At 47.7% G+C, this 20,144-nt stretch overlaps 1 protein-coding gene across 3 annotated transcripts in view; it reads right to left on the reverse strand.

Annotated features, from left to right (window-relative positions):
* The window catches only part of EBF4 (EBF transcription factor 4), a 53,918-nt gene that overhangs the window by 4,362 nt on the left and 29,412 nt on the right, over positions 1 to 20,144 (reverse strand). For all 3 annotated transcript variants that reach the window (XM_022592837.2, XM_089896639.1, XM_022592835.2), the window contains exons 8-15: positions 4,083 to 4,164; positions 3,182 to 3,299; positions 2,950 to 3,083; positions 2,731 to 2,857; positions 1,104 to 1,192; positions 914 to 979; positions 639 to 816; positions 356 to 544 (exon numbers count right to left, since the gene is read on the reverse strand). In XM_022592837.2, the coding sequence (XP_022448545.2) occupies positions 356 to 544; positions 639 to 816; positions 914 to 979; positions 1,104 to 1,192; positions 2,731 to 2,857; positions 2,950 to 3,083; positions 3,182 to 3,299; positions 4,083 to 4,164 (983 nt within the window). The remainder of the gene's footprint in view (positions 1 to 355; positions 545 to 638; positions 817 to 913; positions 980 to 1,103; positions 1,193 to 2,730; positions 2,858 to 2,949; positions 3,084 to 3,181; positions 3,300 to 4,082; positions 4,165 to 20,144) is intronic.

The following is a 20,144-nucleotide window of genomic DNA, read 5'->3' on the forward strand; positions in this document are numbered from 1 at the left end:
GAAAGGTTGGCGGTCCACTAGGTTTAAGCAGGATGTCCCCGTGTTAAAGCTCGTTTCAGTAGGAGGGGAAGGCTAGAAGCCATGTGCACAACTGCTGTCAGCAAAGAGAACTAAAAGTGCAAGAAGTGCCCCGGCGCCGGGGTTGAGGGCTGGGTCTCCAAAGGCAGAGAGAGAGAGGTCGAACACAGAGAGGGTTGCCCTTGCCTCTGAGGGCAAGGCCAGGGTCGGTGCTCACGCGACAGGTGACAGGAGCTCCCCCCACCCCTCATAGGCTAGGATGGAGCTGGGCTGAGCCCCATTCTGCTCCCCGGGGCCTGGTCCCTCCCCCACTCCCCGGGAGGCAGGGGACACTCACTGGCGAAGGGCGATGTGGCCGTGGAGCCATTGAGGAAGCTGGGGGACGCGGGCACACCGAGGCCGGCCACGCCCGGCGCCCCGTAGCCGCCGAGGCCAGCTCCGAGGCCGCCGCCGTAGCCACTCTGCTGCGAGCCCGGGCTGGGCGCGAACCCGCGGGGGGACGCACTGCCGCAGCTGCGCGCGTAGCCTGCGGGAGAGCGGCCGTCAGGGGCGCGCGCCGGCAGGGAAGGGGCAATCCGAGCTGCGCCGGCGGCTGGGAGGGCGAGGGCGGCGGGACGCACCCGGCTCCGGCCCTGGCGTGGCGTCCCCGACGGCAATGGCCAGCGGGCTGCTGAAGGCGTTGATGCCCACGACGGCGGGGTGCGGGTGGCTGGGGGCCAGGGGCCCGAGCGGCGCGGGCGCGCGGGGGGCGCTGTACAGAGCCTCGGCCACGTCTGCTGCGCGCTTCAGGAGGAGCTCCTGCGAAGACAAGAGCGGGCACGGCCGGGGCAGCCGCGGGCACCGGGAAGCGGGCAGCCCCGGGCCCGGCGCGGGGAGGCGGGCGGAGGCGCCATACCTGGTTGCCGCCGGGCACTCCGTACAGGGCCTCCGCCAAGTCGGCCGCCCGCTTCAGCAGCACTTCCTGGGGGCAAGGAGGAAAACAGCCGGACGGAGGGGCGGCCCCGGGGGCGGCAGAGGGGCCGGGAGCCGCCTCTTCTCCCCTCGGCCACCGGACACCCTTCTCCCCGCCCCGCTCCTCTGAGTACCTTGGGCAGCCTCTCGGGGTCTCCGGGGTGTCTGGGAATGACTTTCTGTAGCCTCTGGAATCCGTAGTCAATGGTGGGCTCATTCAGGGCTGGGGAGAGGGGCGGTGTTTGGAGGACGCCCCTCCCGGCACGGCGCCAGGGCAGGGCCAAGCCCGCCAGCAACCAGTCCGGGAGCCTTGCTGCAGACCTCCCCCAAGGCCAGCCCAAGCCTCTCGGAAAACTCCGGGCACTCGGGTCAGCGAGGCTCGGGAAGTTTCCTCAGTTCCTTTCTTGCTCATTCATTCAACAAATGTTTACTGAGCCAGGCTCTGTGCCAGCTGCTTGGCATTAACACACATGCACTATACGATCCCATTTGTGATTAGAAAAAAGGCAACTGTGTATATATTAGCTTCAGTATTCCTAGGGGCAGGACTGGAAAGTTTTGTCTGCATTTGGTCTTATCAGGAGTGAATTATTTATTATAAAAAAAGAAAAAAAATACCCAACAGTCTTCATGTATCACAGCTCTGGTGGCCTCTCAGCGGCACCTGACCGTTAGGGGTATGCCTGTGTCCCAGGAGTGGGCTGCCCCACACCCAGGGCTCTGGGGAGGACGCTGCAGCCTCCTAACCTGGCTCCCGAAGCCCTCCTCCTCCTCCTCACCTCCTCCTGTAGCCTGGCCCCGACCTATCTTACCAGCCTCAAAGCCCTACCTACCTTCTCCACCTCCAACTCTAGATTTAATGAATTTCCTTTAGTTTCCCCTAAAACGTAAGGCACTCCTTCACCGGTCTTCGTACTTGCCATTCCTTCTCCGGGGATGCCTTTTCCTCCTCATCTCTACCTCCTTATTCACCCCTCTGGTTCCAGCTTAGCAGTTTAGTCCACACTCGTGCCTGGAGGTTTTCTCCGACAACCACTAGCTCCTCTATTGTGTAACTCTACCCACCCCATGCTGTGTTCCCTGTGTTCCTCCCTCACTCTTATACTGGAGCTCCCCGACAGTAAGTAGGGTCACTACTGAGTGTCCAGTGCCCCTTGAAGGGCTTGGTGAATGTCTGTTAGGTGGGGTGGGGGAATGGGGAAAAGTGCCAGATGGTGGATGTGGAGAGGATACGGGCCAGTGGTCAGATAGACCTGGGAAGGGGGATGAAGCCACATCTTCAGGAGTAGCTTACACTCCTGTCTTGTGTTAACTTCTCGCCCTGGCTTCATGCAAGGTGTGTGTGTGTGTGTTCGTGTGCATGCAACGTGAAGCCTGCGGTGGCTTGGGGGAACCAAGAGAACCGGGAAGATTTGGGGAGCAGCAAGCTATTTGGGGGCATCTTTGAAATAAATTTCCCTGTGGAGATGTTCTAGACACTGGGGAGTGCAGAAGGTGAAGGGGGTGGGGGGAGTTGCTCTGGAGAATGCTGGAGGCAGAGAGAATGTCCGGGCAGGGCGTCTGAGGACGTGGAGGCCAGGGAAGGAAACAGAAGCACAGGGAAAGAAGGTCCGGAGAGGAGGTGTCCTGGGATATGGGGTGAGTGCCAGCAGGGGCTTAGGGGGCCTGGCTATTCACTGACTCCTACACCAGGGCTGGTGTGTGCGGCGTGGGGCTCCATCCCACAACCCTGGGCCTCCCTTCACCCCCCTGACTCCTTACCTGTGTAGACAAAGCGGCCGGGGGCTCCCTTGCAAAATTGCTTGGACTTGTAGGACAGGGTCACCTCCACCACCCCAGGGATGTGCCGTGGGGGCGTCTGCACCCGTATGGCGTGGGGCGTGATGAGCTGCGAGGGGAGAGGGGAGGCCTGCGGGTTCTGACCCGGCGAGGGCAGGGTCCAGCCCCAGGCTGGGAGGGAGACCGGCGGGAGCGGCCCACCTCACTCCACACGAGCACGTTCCCAAACACGACCTGCAACCCGTCGAAGAAGTTGTCGCCGATGACAATGACGGTGGCGCCGCCCGTGGTCCAGCCCTCCCCAGGACTGATGGCCTTGATGCAGGGGGTGGCAGCTGGGAGGCAGGAGAGGAGCCAGGTCAGGGGCCCATGCCAAGGTGGGGACTGGGGCTGGCTGGGCCCGCGGCAACGGGGCTGGCCTGGGGGTCCTGACCTTCGGAGGGGTCCAGGCGGCGCGCCCTGCGGCCATGCTTGGAGTTGTTGTGCACAAACATGTTGTCGGACACGGCCAGCACGTGTCCATCCACGCTCACCGTTGTGGATACCACCACCTGTGGGGAGAGCCAAGGCCAGCCTGGCTGGGGCTTCCAGTAAGGGACTGCTGGGGGGCACTGGCAACTTGAGGCCGGTGGCTGGATACTGTAGTTCAGGGTCACTGGCATGGGGAAGAGCTTCAGCCCCTCTGGAGCTGAGCTGGTGGAAGGGGGACCAGCTGGGTTAGGTGACACCCTCAGATGCACAGTCTCTGGCTGCCCAGGGGAACTGACCTCCAGGAGCTAGAAAAATCAAAAGCCCTGAAGAAAAATCTCTGACTCCTTGGGCAGAGTGGCTACAGTTTTTGCACCCACACGTACCACAGGCTGTATTCCTAGCGCTCCGAGGCAGGAATGGGTCTTAGGCAAGTGGGAGTGAGTGTTTTGATGGAGGGGGAGCATTGGCCCGAGAGCCCATCAGCAGGAGCCCCCGCTCTTGGGAGGAAATTGGGGCTACCTCCTTCTCCCCCCTACCCTTCACTGGGTGGGGTGTGCGGGTTGGGGATGTGCTAAGGGCAGCTGCTCTCTGCTTCACGCTATGCAAATTAGCTGGGTTGTTAATCATGTAAAAATGTCACAATTAGCATCTCCTTAAGTGGGACTCTAATGAAGCCTCCCTTGGCAGCCAGCTTAAGTTGAGACAGAGCTGCCCCACCCCCAGCAAGCACCAGGCTCCAAAGCACTGGTCTGTGCAGGGGTCTGTCCCTGGGGCCTTTCTCAGGGTGGCAGGGCCACAGCCTCCCCGGCCGCCCCATCAGGATAGGGCAGGTTTGCAGGGGAGAACTCTCTCCTCAGACCCACCTGGAAGCGGCGCATGTCTCGGGGATTCCCCGCATTCTTTAGGCAGTTCTGGTTGCATTTGAGGAAGAACTTGAGGAAGAACCTGAAACAGTGTGGTCGGTGGGCTCAAGGGTCTGGGGGTTCTAGAAACAGATGAAGATCCAACTGCTTCCTGCCACGCCCTCTCCCAGCAGGGTAACTTCCCCTCTGCCTGCTCACACGAGGCATATACCCCATATTCCCATCCTAAGCTGTATACACACAGGGTACATGTGACACATTCAGTAGACCTGTCCCAACGACAACTTCCCCATACAGAAAATCCCCCACCTCCACAGTGTACAGACCACACAGTGCTTAATCATCTCACAAAGTATATACTCATCACATCTATACACAGTATATCCATCCTAGAGAATACATCCATTATATATACTACATACACCTAGTACTCATGAATTATTGTATACACCGTACGTAGCAGGTACTTCCACTTACCTGTAAACTTAACCCACACCATGTATGTTTGTCATAGTATATGCCCATCACACACAGAGGGCATCCATATCACATAGTGTATCCTTCCCCCAGAGTATACCTATCAGCCACAAGATGTTTACTTACAACAGTATAACCATTGTATCCACACTGTATATGCCTTATATACTACTACTCACAAGATACAGCCATCACACATAATGCAGACCCACCACACTCAGGGTATACCTTCACAGAGGCATACACAATACGTACTCCACATCAGGTTGGACTCACCACACACATGTGGTATGCTAATCACACAGAATCTATACCATCATGCACAGTGTGTGCCCATCCTACTAGTATATGCACAGAAAGAATATGCGTATATGCATTAGTGCACCATTTTTATGTTGTATATGATTACCCAGAATATAGTCATTGCAAATATTGTACTGTCATTACGGTAAAATACAATGTACTGTATGTAGAGGTCCCCCCTACAACAAATCCCTCTCACACACAATAGACTCCCTGCCCCGGCACATCCCCCGCAAACAGATCTCCCTCATACACATTCTATATCCCTTATACACATAGCAAAAACCTAACCACACAGAGCGTGTAGCCATCACATACACATGGTATACCTGTCAGACACACCGTACAGATACACGGCGAATACCTTCTTTTTCACATACGGTAATTAGAAAAAAGCACAGTATATGCAGCGATGTGACTGCTTTTTAGACAAACACATGAGAACTTGATCCTCCAGTCCCTCCGGGCAGTTGATGTGGATGGTGAGGCCTTGGCCCTGCCGCCCCGCCGTGAGGTAACCATGGATAATACTCTGGATTTGTACTCTTCATAAACTCAGGATACTATCAGTAATCTGCCTTCACCCCTACAGGACTCTGTGAGTATCCGGGAAGATGCCCTTTACAAAGCTGTAGTGTGCTGGGCTAAGGTCTGTGGGGGTCCTGGCACATGGCACAGCTTCCTGGGCCGCTCTGTGAGCTCCTCCAGCAGCTGCCTGTTTGTCAGCCCCCTGGTCTTGAACTCCAGATATGTATATCCGTTTAACTCATCAGAGTTGCCTCCAAACTCTACGAACATGAAATCAGATTTATTACAAGCTCTGAAAGCTTAGTCCCCAAAGAGGAGGTCCCCAAGTTCTGGGAGGGGTGGGCACCACTCCTGGACAGAGGTTTCCCAAGGGGGCCGTCGCTCATTGGGAGCCGGCAGCAGTCACTTTCCTGGAGATGCATCTCCCCTTGCACTCTGCCTGTGACCCCCTCAGCCCCTGTCGTATTCCCCCACACAATGGGCACCCTTCTGGGAACCGTTTTTAGTTCCCTTTCCATAGAGACATTACATCGGCACGCATTTTCATCCATAGTGGACACCACCCAAAGAATACTTTCATGTAGTGTAGACCTTCTATACACCCCCGCAGAGCATTTGGAGGTGAAGACACCTCATGTGACCCCAAAAAAGTGCACACTCGTGTAGACACCACACACGTGCCCTCTGTACCCAACCCCACTCCCAAACCTGCAGAACCCTGGGATGTGGCTGGAGATGAGGGCCTTCCAGGCACTGCCTCACTGTGTGGCCTGGGGTAAATCCTTTCACGTCTCTGGGATCCTTCCTTATTCATGAACCAGGAGAGTAGTAATTGATGCTTGCTGAGGTCCCTTCCGATCCTGTCTTCATTTCAGCCTCCCAAAGCCTCAGGCTGCTGCTTCCTGCAGGATCCTGGCTCCCCCTGGGGAGTCCCCCTTGTCATCCCCTCCTGCAGCCCTTGCCTGGCAGGTCTCCCACCCCCTCCCTTCCCAGTACAGGTTGCATCTGTCCTTTGGGTCCACACCAATTCTCACTCCCTGTCTGGCCAACCTCTTCTGGCCCTTCTGGGCTTTGGAGACCACCCCTCCCTGAGAACCTCAGGGCCCTGCCGGTACCTCCATCTATGCAGGCCTGTCCTGGGACATTTCAGTTTCTGAGCCTCGTTGGCATTATCTGCAGTGGTGTTGAGTAAAAAGCAGCCACACAAGACCTGGGCCTTCTGTGGGGGATACTGACGGTCAGTCCTCTTTTTCTTTCTCCCTGAGCCTCTAGCTCAGAGCTGCACACAGTCAGTGCCATCAGTGGTGGAAGAAGGGTGGCTGAAATCTCACCCACCACCAGATGGTAGTTGGTGAGGCTGCGTCCAGCCAGTACCCACCCAGTCAGAGGCCAAGCCGATACTAACACTGCAGACAGCCTGCAGCCCTACCACCAGTCTCAGGGTTGTTAAGCAAAAGCATCTACAACTTGAAAATAAGGCAAAAAGATGACAGTGAGTCCTTTCAAAGTCATTCTGGAACAGTGGTTTTCAAAGTGTGGTGTCCAGACCAGCAGCATCAGCATCACCTGGGAACTTGCTGGAAATGCAGAATCTCAGGCCCCACTGCAGACCGCTGAATCAGAAGCTCCTGGGGTGAGACTCAGCCATCTGTGTTTTCATAAGCCCTCCAGGTCATTCCGATGCACCCTGAGGTTTGAGAACCACTGCTTTACAGCTGCACTACGCAATATGGCAGCCACCAGCCCCGAGTGGCACTGAGCACTTGAGGTTTGGTTAGTCTGAACTGCTGTAAGTGTAAAATACGTACTGAATTCAAACACTTAGGAAAAAAGGAATGTAAAAATATCTCATTAGTAATTTTTTGGTGTTGATTACATGCTGAAATAATATTTTGGATATCTTAGGTTAAATAAAATATATGATCACAATTAATTTTACCAGTTTCAATTCGTTTTTTAAAATGTGGCTACTAGAAAATTTTTAATGACAAATGTATAATGGCTTACATCATATTTATATTGGACAGTGCTGTTCCAGAGTATTACGCGGACAAAGCCACCTAAGAGTTAGCTGATTCTCTAGGAGAAAAATCTTTGACTAATATTTGCTATTAATGGGGGCCAGACTCTATAAAGTTAGGTGCTAATTTGCAGAAAACTGATAAGGTGCAAATGATTTTTGTTGGGAGAAATAAATAACTTCTGTTTGGTAGAGAAATGAGCCCTAAAGCTTACAATTTTATTGTCCTATGGACATTAACTAGCTTTGTGTCTAACTTGGCAATCTTAGTCAAGTATTTTCACATATCCTGTTTTCTCTCCCTCCCTCCCTCCTTCTCTCTCTTCTCAACTCTTTCCTCAACTGTCTGTATCAGTTTCTCTGAGCCTTCTTTGAACCAGCTTTGTCATCCTGCTGGTTCCTTCATTAATAAGTTACAGAAAACCTCAACACACGCTCAGTAATAATTTGTATGAGAATCATACTTCTAACATTTTGAATATTATGCTTTAAAAAGGGTGACTAGCACCCAAAGGGTCCTGTCTTCCAAGGTCAGTCTTGAAATTCTGCAGCACATGGCCTGGCGTTGGGGGATTTCCGTTCTGGTCTAGGAGAACCGGAAGTAGTGCCCAGACCTCTCACTCCTCCCAACAGTGCCTGGCTATCCTCAGCCTTGGAAAGGGGGCTCTGGGCCCTTCTTTCCCCACCACTGGGAGACAGACACACCATCCACACCTCCGGAAGCTGGAAGGCCAGGGTGGGAATAACGTGAGGACAGTCCAGGAAATTTCTCCACAGGCTGGCACCACAGGGTGACACTTTGTTACACCTTGCGGGGTGGAGGAGAACCCAGAGCAGTCCGGGAAGGATGAGAATGGTGTCGGGAAGAGGAAGGAGGAACAGCAGATCCTTCAGGCCATGTCTGTGCAGAGGACAGATGTGGAGGCTGGGAAGTGGAGAGGGTCAGGTAACCCAGTGGGAAGGGGAGCTGTAGGAGGACACCCTACAGGGACCTAAGGCAGGAAGGGATGTACACTTTGTTGAGGGCCTGTAAAATCCTGCTTTTCACCAGGGAAGCACCCCCCACCCCCCAAACCTGGATGAGCCCTAGTGCCAGTGTTTTTGAGCATCTCCCCTCCCACCACCTAGGGGCTGGAAAAGAGCCTGGGGAAGCCCCTTTTCCCTGGCTGTGATGGGCCACAGCCCACAGGGTTGGCTGACCTGAGGGTGAGCATTTTAGGATGCCCCCTGGGTTGGGGCAATGACCTGTGCCCAGTGCCATCTCTATTGTGGCCTTAAGGTTCTCTGGGGGCACAGACTCCTCATCTGGGCCTCATAGAAAGGTCAAGTGCTAGAAGCTGCCATTAGAATTACTAGAAGAAGCCACCATAAATATAAGCATGAATTACAAATAAAATGCAAAACTATGCAAAAAAATTTTTAAGTGATCCAAGTCTAATCTATTGAGCACTTAGCAAGTGCCGGGAACTCTGCCGAGCCTACCACTTGCATTATCTTATCTAATCCTCTCATGATCCCGAGGTGGTGTGGTGCAGGTCTGCAATCATTCCCACTCTACTGATGAGAAAACCAAGGATCAGCAAGGCTAAGCTACAAAGTCACAGTAGACGCCAAAGTCAGGATACGAACTCGGGACTTTATGAACCACTGATACTGACAAGAGTCATGGAAAAGTCCCTGTAAGTGGGGTTTTCGAGTCCAACCCTGCCCCAGCCACGAGGCTGCCAATGCAGGACAGTGCAGCAAGCCTCCCTTCAAAATCAGCCGTGAGAGGCAGGCTGTGCAGGGACCAGATTAGCCATTTCATGGGGATTTCCTCAAGGTTACAAATTCATCAGGGGTGCAAAGGAGAGACTCAGGTCCTAGTTGGGGCCTTTGGCTATTGTGACAGCTGCTCTCAGTCTGAGAAGATTTTCAGGATTAAAGATCAGGACTTTAAGATGAGTCAAGACTTGATCATTGTTGAAATTCAGTGAGGGACAGATGTGGTTCATTATTCTATTCTGCCTAAATGTTCAACATTCTGTATAATAAAAAGTTCAATAAATAAAAGACCAGATGAAGAGCTCTGAACAGTGGTCATCCAGCTAATAAAGCATGTAAAAGGTGGAAGTTATGCATCACGACTGATGCCTATGATATAAGTGAAAGATAAGAGCAGTTCACCCACACACCTACCTTGCCACATCCTGAACTTAGTCTAGCCTTCCTAATCATTTCTATAAATGCTTTTTATTCCTCCCTGTAAACACAACTCAGGATGAAATTAAAATGGACTTTCCTTGTCAATGGAATATTCCATACCAAAGAAGCAAATGCTGGATTGAATATGACTCAAGTGCAAACATGTGACTTGCACATAACTTCTCAGGTGTGACACCAATGCACAAGGAAAGCTCCCCTCGCACAGTGCTTTACTCAAGAGACACTCAATGCATAAGGAGAATGTGGAGGTGACTGATGTGAGTCCACTGTTAAACTCTGGGTTCTCAGGGGGTGGAGAGCAGAGTGGGATGGAGCTGCTCTTTGGAAGGCTGTGCCCAGGTATCATGGTGGGTTGGTGCCTGCCTGGGTTCCCCCACTCGCAGCTCCTGTGAGTGTTGGCTATTAAAGGGCTCACAGCTGGGGAATTCCCTGGCGGTCCAGGGGTTAGCACTCTGCCCTTTCACTGGGGGGGCCCGGTTTCAATCCCTGGTCGGGGGGAACCAAGATCCTGCAAGCCGCGTGGTGTGGCTAAATAAATGAATAAACAAATAAATGGCTCACAGCCGCCCCCACTACTCGAGAATTATCCTCAGCCAGAAGCATATGCTCCTCACCAGCAGCCCACAACCAAAGAAAGACCGACATCACAAGGAGGACCAACTCTTAGTACTATTCATACTCAAACTCCCCAAAGGATCAGGCCGAAGCTAGACTCCAGCTGAGACTGTCTCCTTACTAAGCTGCTTCTCCTGCCCGCTCCTGCTTCCCTCACTCCTTTTCTCCCTAGAGCTCTCCTCCAATAAATCACTTTCACAAGAATCCCCATCTCCAGCTCTGTTTCTAGGAATCTCATCCTAAAAAATCAGGCACAGAACTTTCACCAGCTTTTCCCTCCCTACATTACTCTGAGATACTTACTTGGAGCTAAAATTATGTTTGCGCTTCCAAAGAGAAAGCTGTTAGGAACTGAAAGAGCTGGGCTGAGCCCAAGGATGCTTGCAGCTACAGGCCTGTCAGGAGCAGGGAAACGGAAATCTAGATCACAAATGCGGTCTGATAGAACTTTTCCAAAAATGATATCCACTAGCCACAGGTGGATTTTCTTTCCATTTTATTTTATTTTTAAAAATTGTTTATTTTTTAAAATTAATTTTTATTGGAGTAGATTTACAATGTTGTGTTAGTTTCTGTTGTACAGCAAAGTGGATCAGTTATACATATACATATATCCACTCTTTTTTAGATTCCCTTCCCATTTAGGTCACCACAAGCACTGAGTAGAGTTCCCTGTGCACATGTGGCTTTTGAGCACTTGAAATGTGGCTAGTGTGACTGAGAAACTAAAATTTCAATTTTTTTTGCCGTGACACATGGCTTGTGGGATCTTATTTCCTTGAGCAGGGATCGAACCCAGGCCCTCCGCAGTGGAAGCAAAGAGTCCTAACCACTAGACCACCAGGGAACTCCCTCAATTTTATCTCATTTTAATTAATTTAAACTTAAATAGTCACATGTGGCTCATAGGCACCCTATCAGACAATATAGACCTAGAAAGAGGAAGAGCTGCAAGAGATACATGGGTTGGAGCAGGTGTTCAAAGCAAGTGTCCTATGAAGGCTTTGGGAGAGAAAGCAGATTGAGAGCAAAGGGCAGAGTCAAACTAGAAATTTATTTCCAAGTGCAAAGTTGGCAAAGCAGCCTGTGGTGGGGAAATGGGGAGGGGGGTCCTCCTAATTTTCACCCCAAAGGGCCTCGCCTTTGGGCTCATGAGCCTCAGAGATTTCGAAATGGAACATCTGGGACCGGGTCTGTGCTCTCCGCTGTTTTCATTGTCTGCTGCTCTCTGTCCCCGGCTCAAGGACAGAGGAGGATACAGACTGCTGGACCATTCACTCACTCAACAAATCCATTAAAAAAGATGTATTAAACACCTTTTATGTCAGGCAGTAGACTCCAGAGGTGAAAAAGATCTTAAGGAAATGACAATCCAGCAAGAAAGACAAAAACTCAAAGTACAACCAGGAAGATAGAACGGTGGGCACAGCAGGATAACTGGCCAATCGGCGGCAGCCACTCTGGCTGGGAGAGGTGGAAGATGTCCTAGAAGTCGCACGTGATCTTGGGCATTTTGGGTCTTGGAGGACTCAGGGCTTTTTTCCTTGAAGAGAAGTAGGATGCAGGAGCCCTCCATGCAAAAGGAATAACAGTCCTGCCAAGAGGTAGGTGGTATGCATGGTGCCCAGTGGTGCCTGACAAGACTGAGGAGGGCAGCTATGGACCAGAGCTCTTGGGGGATTGGCACCAAAACATGCAGGATTTGGACCCTGTGGGTGATGGAGAGTCAGCAGGAGGTGCCTTATATTGGCTGTGTCATTTGGAAGAGTCATTTTGCTTCCAAGGAGAGCGAGGCACCAAAGGGCCTAGGCCAGGGAAAGGATGGTGAATGAGGAGGTTGGTGTGATAGTCTAAGCCCAAGTGGGGGTGGCCACAGTGGCGGTGGCACATGCTACTTCCTGGCCTTGGCCTGGGGCAACAGCTAAGGCTGAGTATCCCTAGGGCCATAGACCCCTGGCAGGCTTGGACCTGGCCTCCCTACCATGATCTCCACTTGGGGCAGAGGTGGCTGCAGTGCAGATGGGCTGGGGGACTATAAATAGCTGGGGCGCATACATTAGCATGCCAATGCACCCGCACCCCATCCTCTATGCTAATGGCCCACCATGTGCCTGAACACCTTCTGTTCCCCTGCATGCATTTGCATGCACAATTAGCATAATCTTGTATAATTAATGAACAGCGTCAATTTTAGCTCCTAAGTAATTTGATTAACATGTTGATAGGGCACTTACTAGGCTCTCCAAACCTCAGGGCTGGGCATGGGCCTGAGGAGAGGGGGAGAGGAGGTGGAGAGACTACTAAGGGGCCCCCAGCTGCCCATGAAGAGTGGTGGTGATGCTACTTTCCCTTAATGGGGCCTGAGGGGAGGGAAGAAGGGGTGAAGGGGCTGTTAATGGGAGGTCTCTGGGCACCCCATGTGGAGTGTCAGGGACAGGCTGGAGCAGTGGGTCACATGAGCATGAAGCCTGTTTATTCCTGTGTGGACACAGACATACACATATACCCCTTGCACATCCCCCAGCCTGGGGAATCTTCTGTGAATGCAGAATATTGGATTCCATGGGAAGAACAGAACAGGAGGAGGGACTGAGAAAAAGTAGGAGGGCTGGGCGACAGGGGATGGATGGGCAGATGGAAGCCACAGAGAAGGATGGTGTGCTTGTGAGTGATTTAGGGATGTAAAGGGGAAGGTGGGGTCCCAAGACTGAAGGGAGGAAGAAGTCATGTGTTCCTCTGGCCTTGGGTGGGTGAGCCAGGCTCCAAAGCCAGAGACCCTGGTACTTCCTATTTGTGAATCATGTGACAAAGAGGTGGGGGGTTGGCAAGCTTCCACAATGTGCCAAGCAACCCAGGGCAGAGAGAATAGACAGAAGGTTGAATGTTGCCCCTATCCTATTAGAGAAGGACCCATTCCCAGCTTAGACCTCCCAGGGCCCCTGGCAGAGGCTCACATTCCTCTCCTGCTCATCTGTGTGGTCAGAGTCAGGAAGTACTTCTCTGGCTCTAACTAAACTTCCCTGCTACTGTCTAGGCTCAGTTGTACTTACCCTCAAAGAGGATCAGTTGGGGTGAGGGTGGGATGGGGGATGAAATAATATTGTGGCAGGCACTATGCTGGCACCGCATCAATACATCTTACCTAACTTTACAACATCCCTACCATCTGAGGTCAGCTTCTTTTGACAAATGAGGAGACTGAGGCTGAAGAAGGTGAGACCTTGCTCCGAGTCATAGGACGAGACAGTCCAGGTTGGCACGAGTCCCCAGCACTGACTAGCCCTTTATAGAGAGAATTTATCATTCAAATTGCAGACAGTTCACTCACTAGCCACGTCCCACTCCACCTATTACAGTCCCCAGGCCTCTTCATGCCTGCACTCCCTCTCTCTTTCAATATCCTCTGGGGGCATTAACCACGGCTCTACTCCTGTCTCAGCACGGGGGCCACTCTGACCCCAGTTGCCCAGATGTCCTCCCATAAGTCCTTGCTCTGAATTAAGGGTGGCTTGGGGACCCTTGTCCTTGTGACTGGCATCCAGTCCACATGACTCCCAGGGTACATGGGGGAATTTCTTATTAACCCCTTCTGCATCTCCTTCCATCAAATGCACCTAGCTCTGAAAAGGCTGGAGTAGGGAAGGAAGTGCAGTTCATTCTGTAGGCAAGAGGGAAAACCTCAGTCCCACCTCAGCACTGACCCAGCAGGGAGGTTATAGGACCTCAGTTTCCCCAAGGGGAATTGCCAGAATGGGCCCTAGACACAAGGCTGTGTTTGCAGCATTAGTATGGGAGCCAAGAGACCCTACTGGAAAGCATAGAAGGAGACAGATGCTACTGTGAGCTTGTTTTGTGGCTGCAGAGAAAAAGAATGAATGTTACATTGACCACTGGGTTAGGAGGAAGGGCTGATTCTTTCACAGCTCCCACAACCCTTCTCATCAAATTGCATTTGTCAGGTTGTACCTGACCTATGCACTGGGGTCTAAGTTTGCCCACAATGGGGTAGACTACAGCTTACCTCGGCCAAGTGGCTCAGACATGACCTGTTTCAACAGTGTCACTGTACAACATCCACTGTTCACCAGACACAGCTACATGCCAGGGAGTATCCATAGTCCGCAGTGCCTGTCCAACCGCAGGAGTCAGAGGAGGAGAGCTGTGGGCCTCCCATGGGAGGACATTTTCCCCATTCACTCCTATATCACAGTCATCCTGGCCAATCAAGTAAATATTTAGTCTTAGAGCTGTGACATCCAGTAAGGTAGCCATATGTAGTTATTTAAGTTTGAATTAATTAAAATTAACTAAAATTTAAAATTCAATTTCTCAGCCACAGTAGCTACATTTCAAATGCCCAATAGGTACATGTGACTACTGACTACCATATTGGTCAGTGAAGCACATTTCCATCATTGCAGGAAATTCTTTTCCATAGTGTCGTCTTAAAGCCTTATATTGTTCTCTAGTTCCTCTTATCATTATGTAAAGGCTTATGTAATTACGTTTTGTCTCTTCAACTGCTCTGTAAGCTTTCAGAGGGCAGGAATCATTGCTTAAACTTCTCTATCTTTTCCCAAGCATCTATCATAGTGCCTGCCCCACAGCAGGTACTCATTGATTCATAATTACTATGACAGGATGAATGCTGTATCAAAGTCCCCAAATAGAACTTTGAGAATTGCAGAGCAAGGATCTTTGAAAATCTGTTCCTCCATAAAGCAACAGGAACATAGGCAAAAACTGTCAAAATCAAAATTTTCAGAACTCTGAAAATTAACAAAAGGTTTACAACAATCCAAGGGATGTTTATTCAAGAAAAATGGCTGAATCTTAGTAAAAACAGAGAATTTTGCAGTGGTTTTTGCTTTGTTTTGTTTTGTTTTTTGGCCATGTTGCACAGCTTGTGGAATCTTACTTCCCCAGCGAGGGATTGAACCTGCTCCCCCTGCAGTGGAAGTGCGGAGTTCTAACCACTGGACCGCCAGGGAATTCCCTGTAGTGTTTTAATTTGCCCTATTCCCAGCTCTTCAGTAGGCTTGCAACCATGGTAGTTGTAAAAACTAGCAGCCTAGTAGCCACTAAAAGGGACAGATTCGATTTGGAACTTCTCAACAAGTTGTATTCCCAGACAATTGTCACTATTTGATCTGTCTGGCAGTTTCCTGACAGCCCTATTTTCAGGACTTGTTATTTGACCTGACTTAGAACTTGCTTCGTGGGAAAAACCCTACTCTCAGGGTGTTTGTTGAAAACAACCTGTAGCAATTGTTGAACACTGCTGTTGCTTGAGACAATGACACTGGTTGAGGCAAACAAGTGTCTGGCCAAAAAACTTTAAAGGAAAAAGTGGGAATGAGATGGTCATAGGGGGCTCTGAAAAGCTCTTATATATTTCTGGATATCTAAAAGGCCATGTGTATGTGCAGGGAAGAGAACACGTCCAGGAAAGATCTCCAAAGGCCCTACTCTCATCTCTGGCTGACCCTGAAACTCTGCACAAGCAGGAAGTAAAGGTTAAGGCAAAGTTGTAAATTGCTGGGGCATTGAAGGCATGCCACAATACACACACAGAACATTTTGGCAAGGGTTGAAGACTTACTGGTTCAAGGCATTTAAGGAAATGCCTGTCCAATCATGAGCTGACCATTAACCTAACTGAACAGAAACTTCTGTGGCCACACATGACAGAAAATATAGACTCTATATAATCAGTCCAGGAAAGTCACTAAACAAACAAACAGCAACAGCAACAAACACTGGGAAGAGGGATATGATATCAAGAGTTACCACATTATATTATTAAAATATTGAGTTCTCAACAAATAATCATGAAACATGTGAAGTAACAGGAAAGTATGGTCCAAATGTGAGACATAAAGCAGTCAATAGGAACTGTTCCTGAGGAAGTCCACATGTTAGACTTACTAGACAAAGACTTTAAATCAGCTATTATAAATATGTTTAAAGAACTAAAGGAAACCATGTCTAAAGAACTGAAGAAAAGAATGAGAATAATATCTCACCAAATAGGGAACATCAATAAAGAGATACAAATTATTATAAAGAACCAAATTTAAATTCTGGAGCTGAAAAGAAAAATAATTGAAATAAAAATTTTCTAGAAGAACTCAACAGCAGAAGAAAAATGAGTTGACAGAAGACAAATGTCAGTGAACTTAAGATAAGTCAATTGAGATTATACAGTTCTGGAACAGAAAGGAAAAAGAATGAAGACTGAACAGAGCCCACGATGTTGTGAGATACCATCAAACATACCAACATATGCATAATGGGGGTCTCAGCAGAAGAGAAGAAAGGAAAAGGGGCAGAAACAATGAAGAAATAATGACCAAAAACTTCCCAAGTTTGATGAAAAACCTTATCCCACACATACAAGAAGCTTAATGAACTCCAAGTAGTATGAACTCAAAAAGATCCACATGTAGACAGACACATCATAATCAAACTATTGAAAGACAAAGACAAAGAAGGAATCTGGGAAGCAGTAAGGAAGAGAAGCAGCTCATCATGTACAAGGGAGCCTGAATAAGATTAACAACTGACTTATTGCCAGAAACCATGGAGGTCAGAAGACAGTGGGATGATGTAAAGTGCTGAAAGAAAATGACTGTCAACCAAAAATTCTATATCCAGCAAAACTACCCTTCAAACATGAAGGATAAATTAAACAAAATTAAATAAACATGAAAGATTAAGACATTTCTAGATAAACAAAGACTGAAAAAATTCATCACCAACAGATCTTTCCTATAAGAAATAGTAATGGGAGTCCTTTAGTGTGAAATGAAAGGATACAAGACAGTAATTCGAATCCCCATGAAGAAATAAATAATACTGGTAAAAGTTAACTGTTCAGGTAAATATAAAAGACATTATAAATGCATTTTTGTTTTTAAGTATTTTGTTTTCCTACCTAATTTAAAATACAACTGTGGGCTTTGAGAGTCCGCCTGCCGATGCAGGGGACACGGGTTCGTGCCCTGGTCCGGGAAGATCCCACATGCCGCGGAGCGGCTGGGTCCCTGAGCCATGGCTGCTGAGCCTGCGTGTCTGGAGCCTGTGCTCCGCAATAGGAGAGGCCACAACAGTGAGAGGCCCACGTACCGCAAAAAAATAAAATAAAATAAAATAAAATACAACTGCACATGTGGGGGTGTAGGGGGTACATGGAACACTGTACTTTTTACTCACATCTTCTGTAAACCTAAAACTACTCTAAAAATAAAATCTATTAAAGAAAACATCAGAAAGTAGTAATTATAAAACTGTGTTGATGGGCTTATAATGTGTAAAGATATAATGTGATTGACAAGGATGTGACAAGGAGAGGAGGGGGAATGGAGCTGTATTGGAGCTATATATGGAATCCATTATATATTATTTTATATACTTGTATACTTAATTTTGAAATTAAGTTTATATTCATCTAAAATAGATTGTCTTAGGGACTTCTATGGTGGTCCAGTGGTAAAGAATCTGCCTTACAATGCAGGGGATGTGGGTTCGACCCCTAGTCAGGGAACTAAGATCCTACATGCTGCAGGGCAACTAAGCCTGTGTGCCACAACTACTGAGCTCATGTGCCTCAACGAGAGAGCCCGTGTGCCACAAACCACAGAGCCCACATGCTCTGGAGCCCGCGCACCACAACTACAGAGCCCATGTGCCCTGGAGCTTGAGCACCACAACTACAGAAGAGAAAAACCTGCCGCCACAACTAGAGAGAAGCCCACACGCTGCAACGAAGAGCTTACATGCTGCAATGAAAGATCCCGCATGCCTCAATGAAGATCCTGTGTGCCACAACTAAGATCCAATGCAGCCAAGAATAAATAAAATGAATTAAAAAAGAAATAGATTGTCCTAAATTAAGACACCGAATGTAACTCCCAGGGCAACCACTAAGAAAAAAAGCAGTAATGGAGGAATAGAGCAACTATATATATGACAGATAGAAAACATAGCAAATGGCAGACATAAATCCTACTTTATCAGTAATTACATTAAATATAAATGGATTAAACACTCCAATTAAAAGGCAAAAGTTGGAAGAATGGATTAGAAAACATTATCTATATGCTGTTTATGTAAGATATAGTTTAGATTCAAAGATAGAAATAAGTTGATGATAAAAGTGTTGGAAAAGATTTGGAAAAGGGTTAAGAAAGCTCTAACCAAAAATTTCTGGAGCAGCTATATTAATATCACACAGAATAGACTTTAAGACAAAATTGTTACATAAGACAAAGACAGACATTTTATAATTATAAACATGTCAATCTATCAGAAATAACAATTATAAACATATGTTCACCTGATAATAGAGCTCCAAAATACATGACACAAAAAATGATGGAACCAAAGGAAGAAATAGATAATTCAACAATAATAGTTGCAGATTTCAATGCCCTACTTTCAATAATGGATAGGATGACTACATAGAAGATCAACAAGGAAATAGAAGACTTGAACAACACTCCTTATCGCAACTCACACAATAAATTAATTACATTTTACATAGCACCTTCAAGACTTAGCATAGTAAAGATTTCATTTCCACCTAGGGTGATCTGAATTAAACACGGTCTCCATAAAAATGACACACAATCAGAGTGTAAAGGCAACCTACAAAATGGGAGATAAGATTTGCAAATCATATATCTGATAAGGGGTTAATATCCATAATATATAAAAACTCCTACAACTCAACAACAACACTACAACAAATAACCCAATTAAAAATGGGCAAAGGAATTCAATAGACATTTCTCCAAAGATGATGTATAAATGGCCAACAAGCGTCTAAAAAGATGCTCAGCATCACTTGTCCTTAGAGAAATGCAAATCAAAACCATAATGATACATCATCTCACACATATTAGGGTGGCTACTATAAAAATGTAAAAAAACACAGAAAATAACAAGTGTTGGTGAGGAAGTGGAGAAATTAGAAACCTGTGCACTGATGGTGGGATTATAAAATGGTGCAACTGACATGGTAAAAAGTATAGTGTTCCTCAAAGAATTTAAAAAACAATCATATGATTCAGCAATCCCACTTCTGGTTATATATACCCAAAAAAACTGAAAGCAGGGTCTCAAAGAGATATTTTCACACTCATATTCATAGTAGCCAAGAGATGGAAGCATCTGAATGTCTATCAATACATGAATGTAGTATATACATAAAATGGAATATTATTCAGCTTTAAAAAAGAAGGAAATACACATAACATGTAGCATCCTATTACATGCTACAACACGGATGAAACTTGAGGACACTATGCTAGTTACAAAAAGACTAGTACTGCATGATTCCACTTATATGAGGTATAAGTATATAAGTATATGTGTATAAAGTAGCCAAATTCATAGAAACAGAAAGTAGAATGGTGGCTATGAGGACTAGGGAAGGGGAAAATGGGGAGTTGTTGTTTAATGGGTATAGAGTTTTTGTTTTGCAAGAAGTTATGGAGATCTGTTGCACCACGATGTGAATATACTTAATAATACTGGATTGTACATTCAAAAATAGTAAAGATGACAAATTTTATATTATGTGTTTTTTTTTTTACCATAATTTAAAAAATGACATGAGGAAGTAATTCTTTGGTAACCTAGACAATCTAACTGTAAGGTTAATATGAAAAATATGATTAAGAATAGTTGGGAAAACAGAGTAATGAAGAAAGAGTACTAGATCTACCAGTTACCAAAACATTTTATAAATCTTCAAAAAGTAAAAAAGCATCATATTTCCATATGAATAAATAGATAGTAGGTATAATAAAATAGGATGGAAAGTTCAGAAATACATGCAATTACATTTAGACTATAGCATGGGTGATATTTACAATTGGTGGGAGAAAATGGATTATTCAGTAATTGCT

This window comes from Delphinapterus leucas, chromosome 15, assembly GCF_059928025.1.
Source record: "Delphinapterus leucas isolate spDelLeu-1000000601 "Yukka" chromosome 15, BTC_Dleu_Yukka2, whole genome shotgun sequence".
In the NCBI taxonomy this organism is placed as follows: domain Eukaryota; kingdom Metazoa; phylum Chordata; class Mammalia; order Artiodactyla; family Monodontidae; genus Delphinapterus; species Delphinapterus leucas.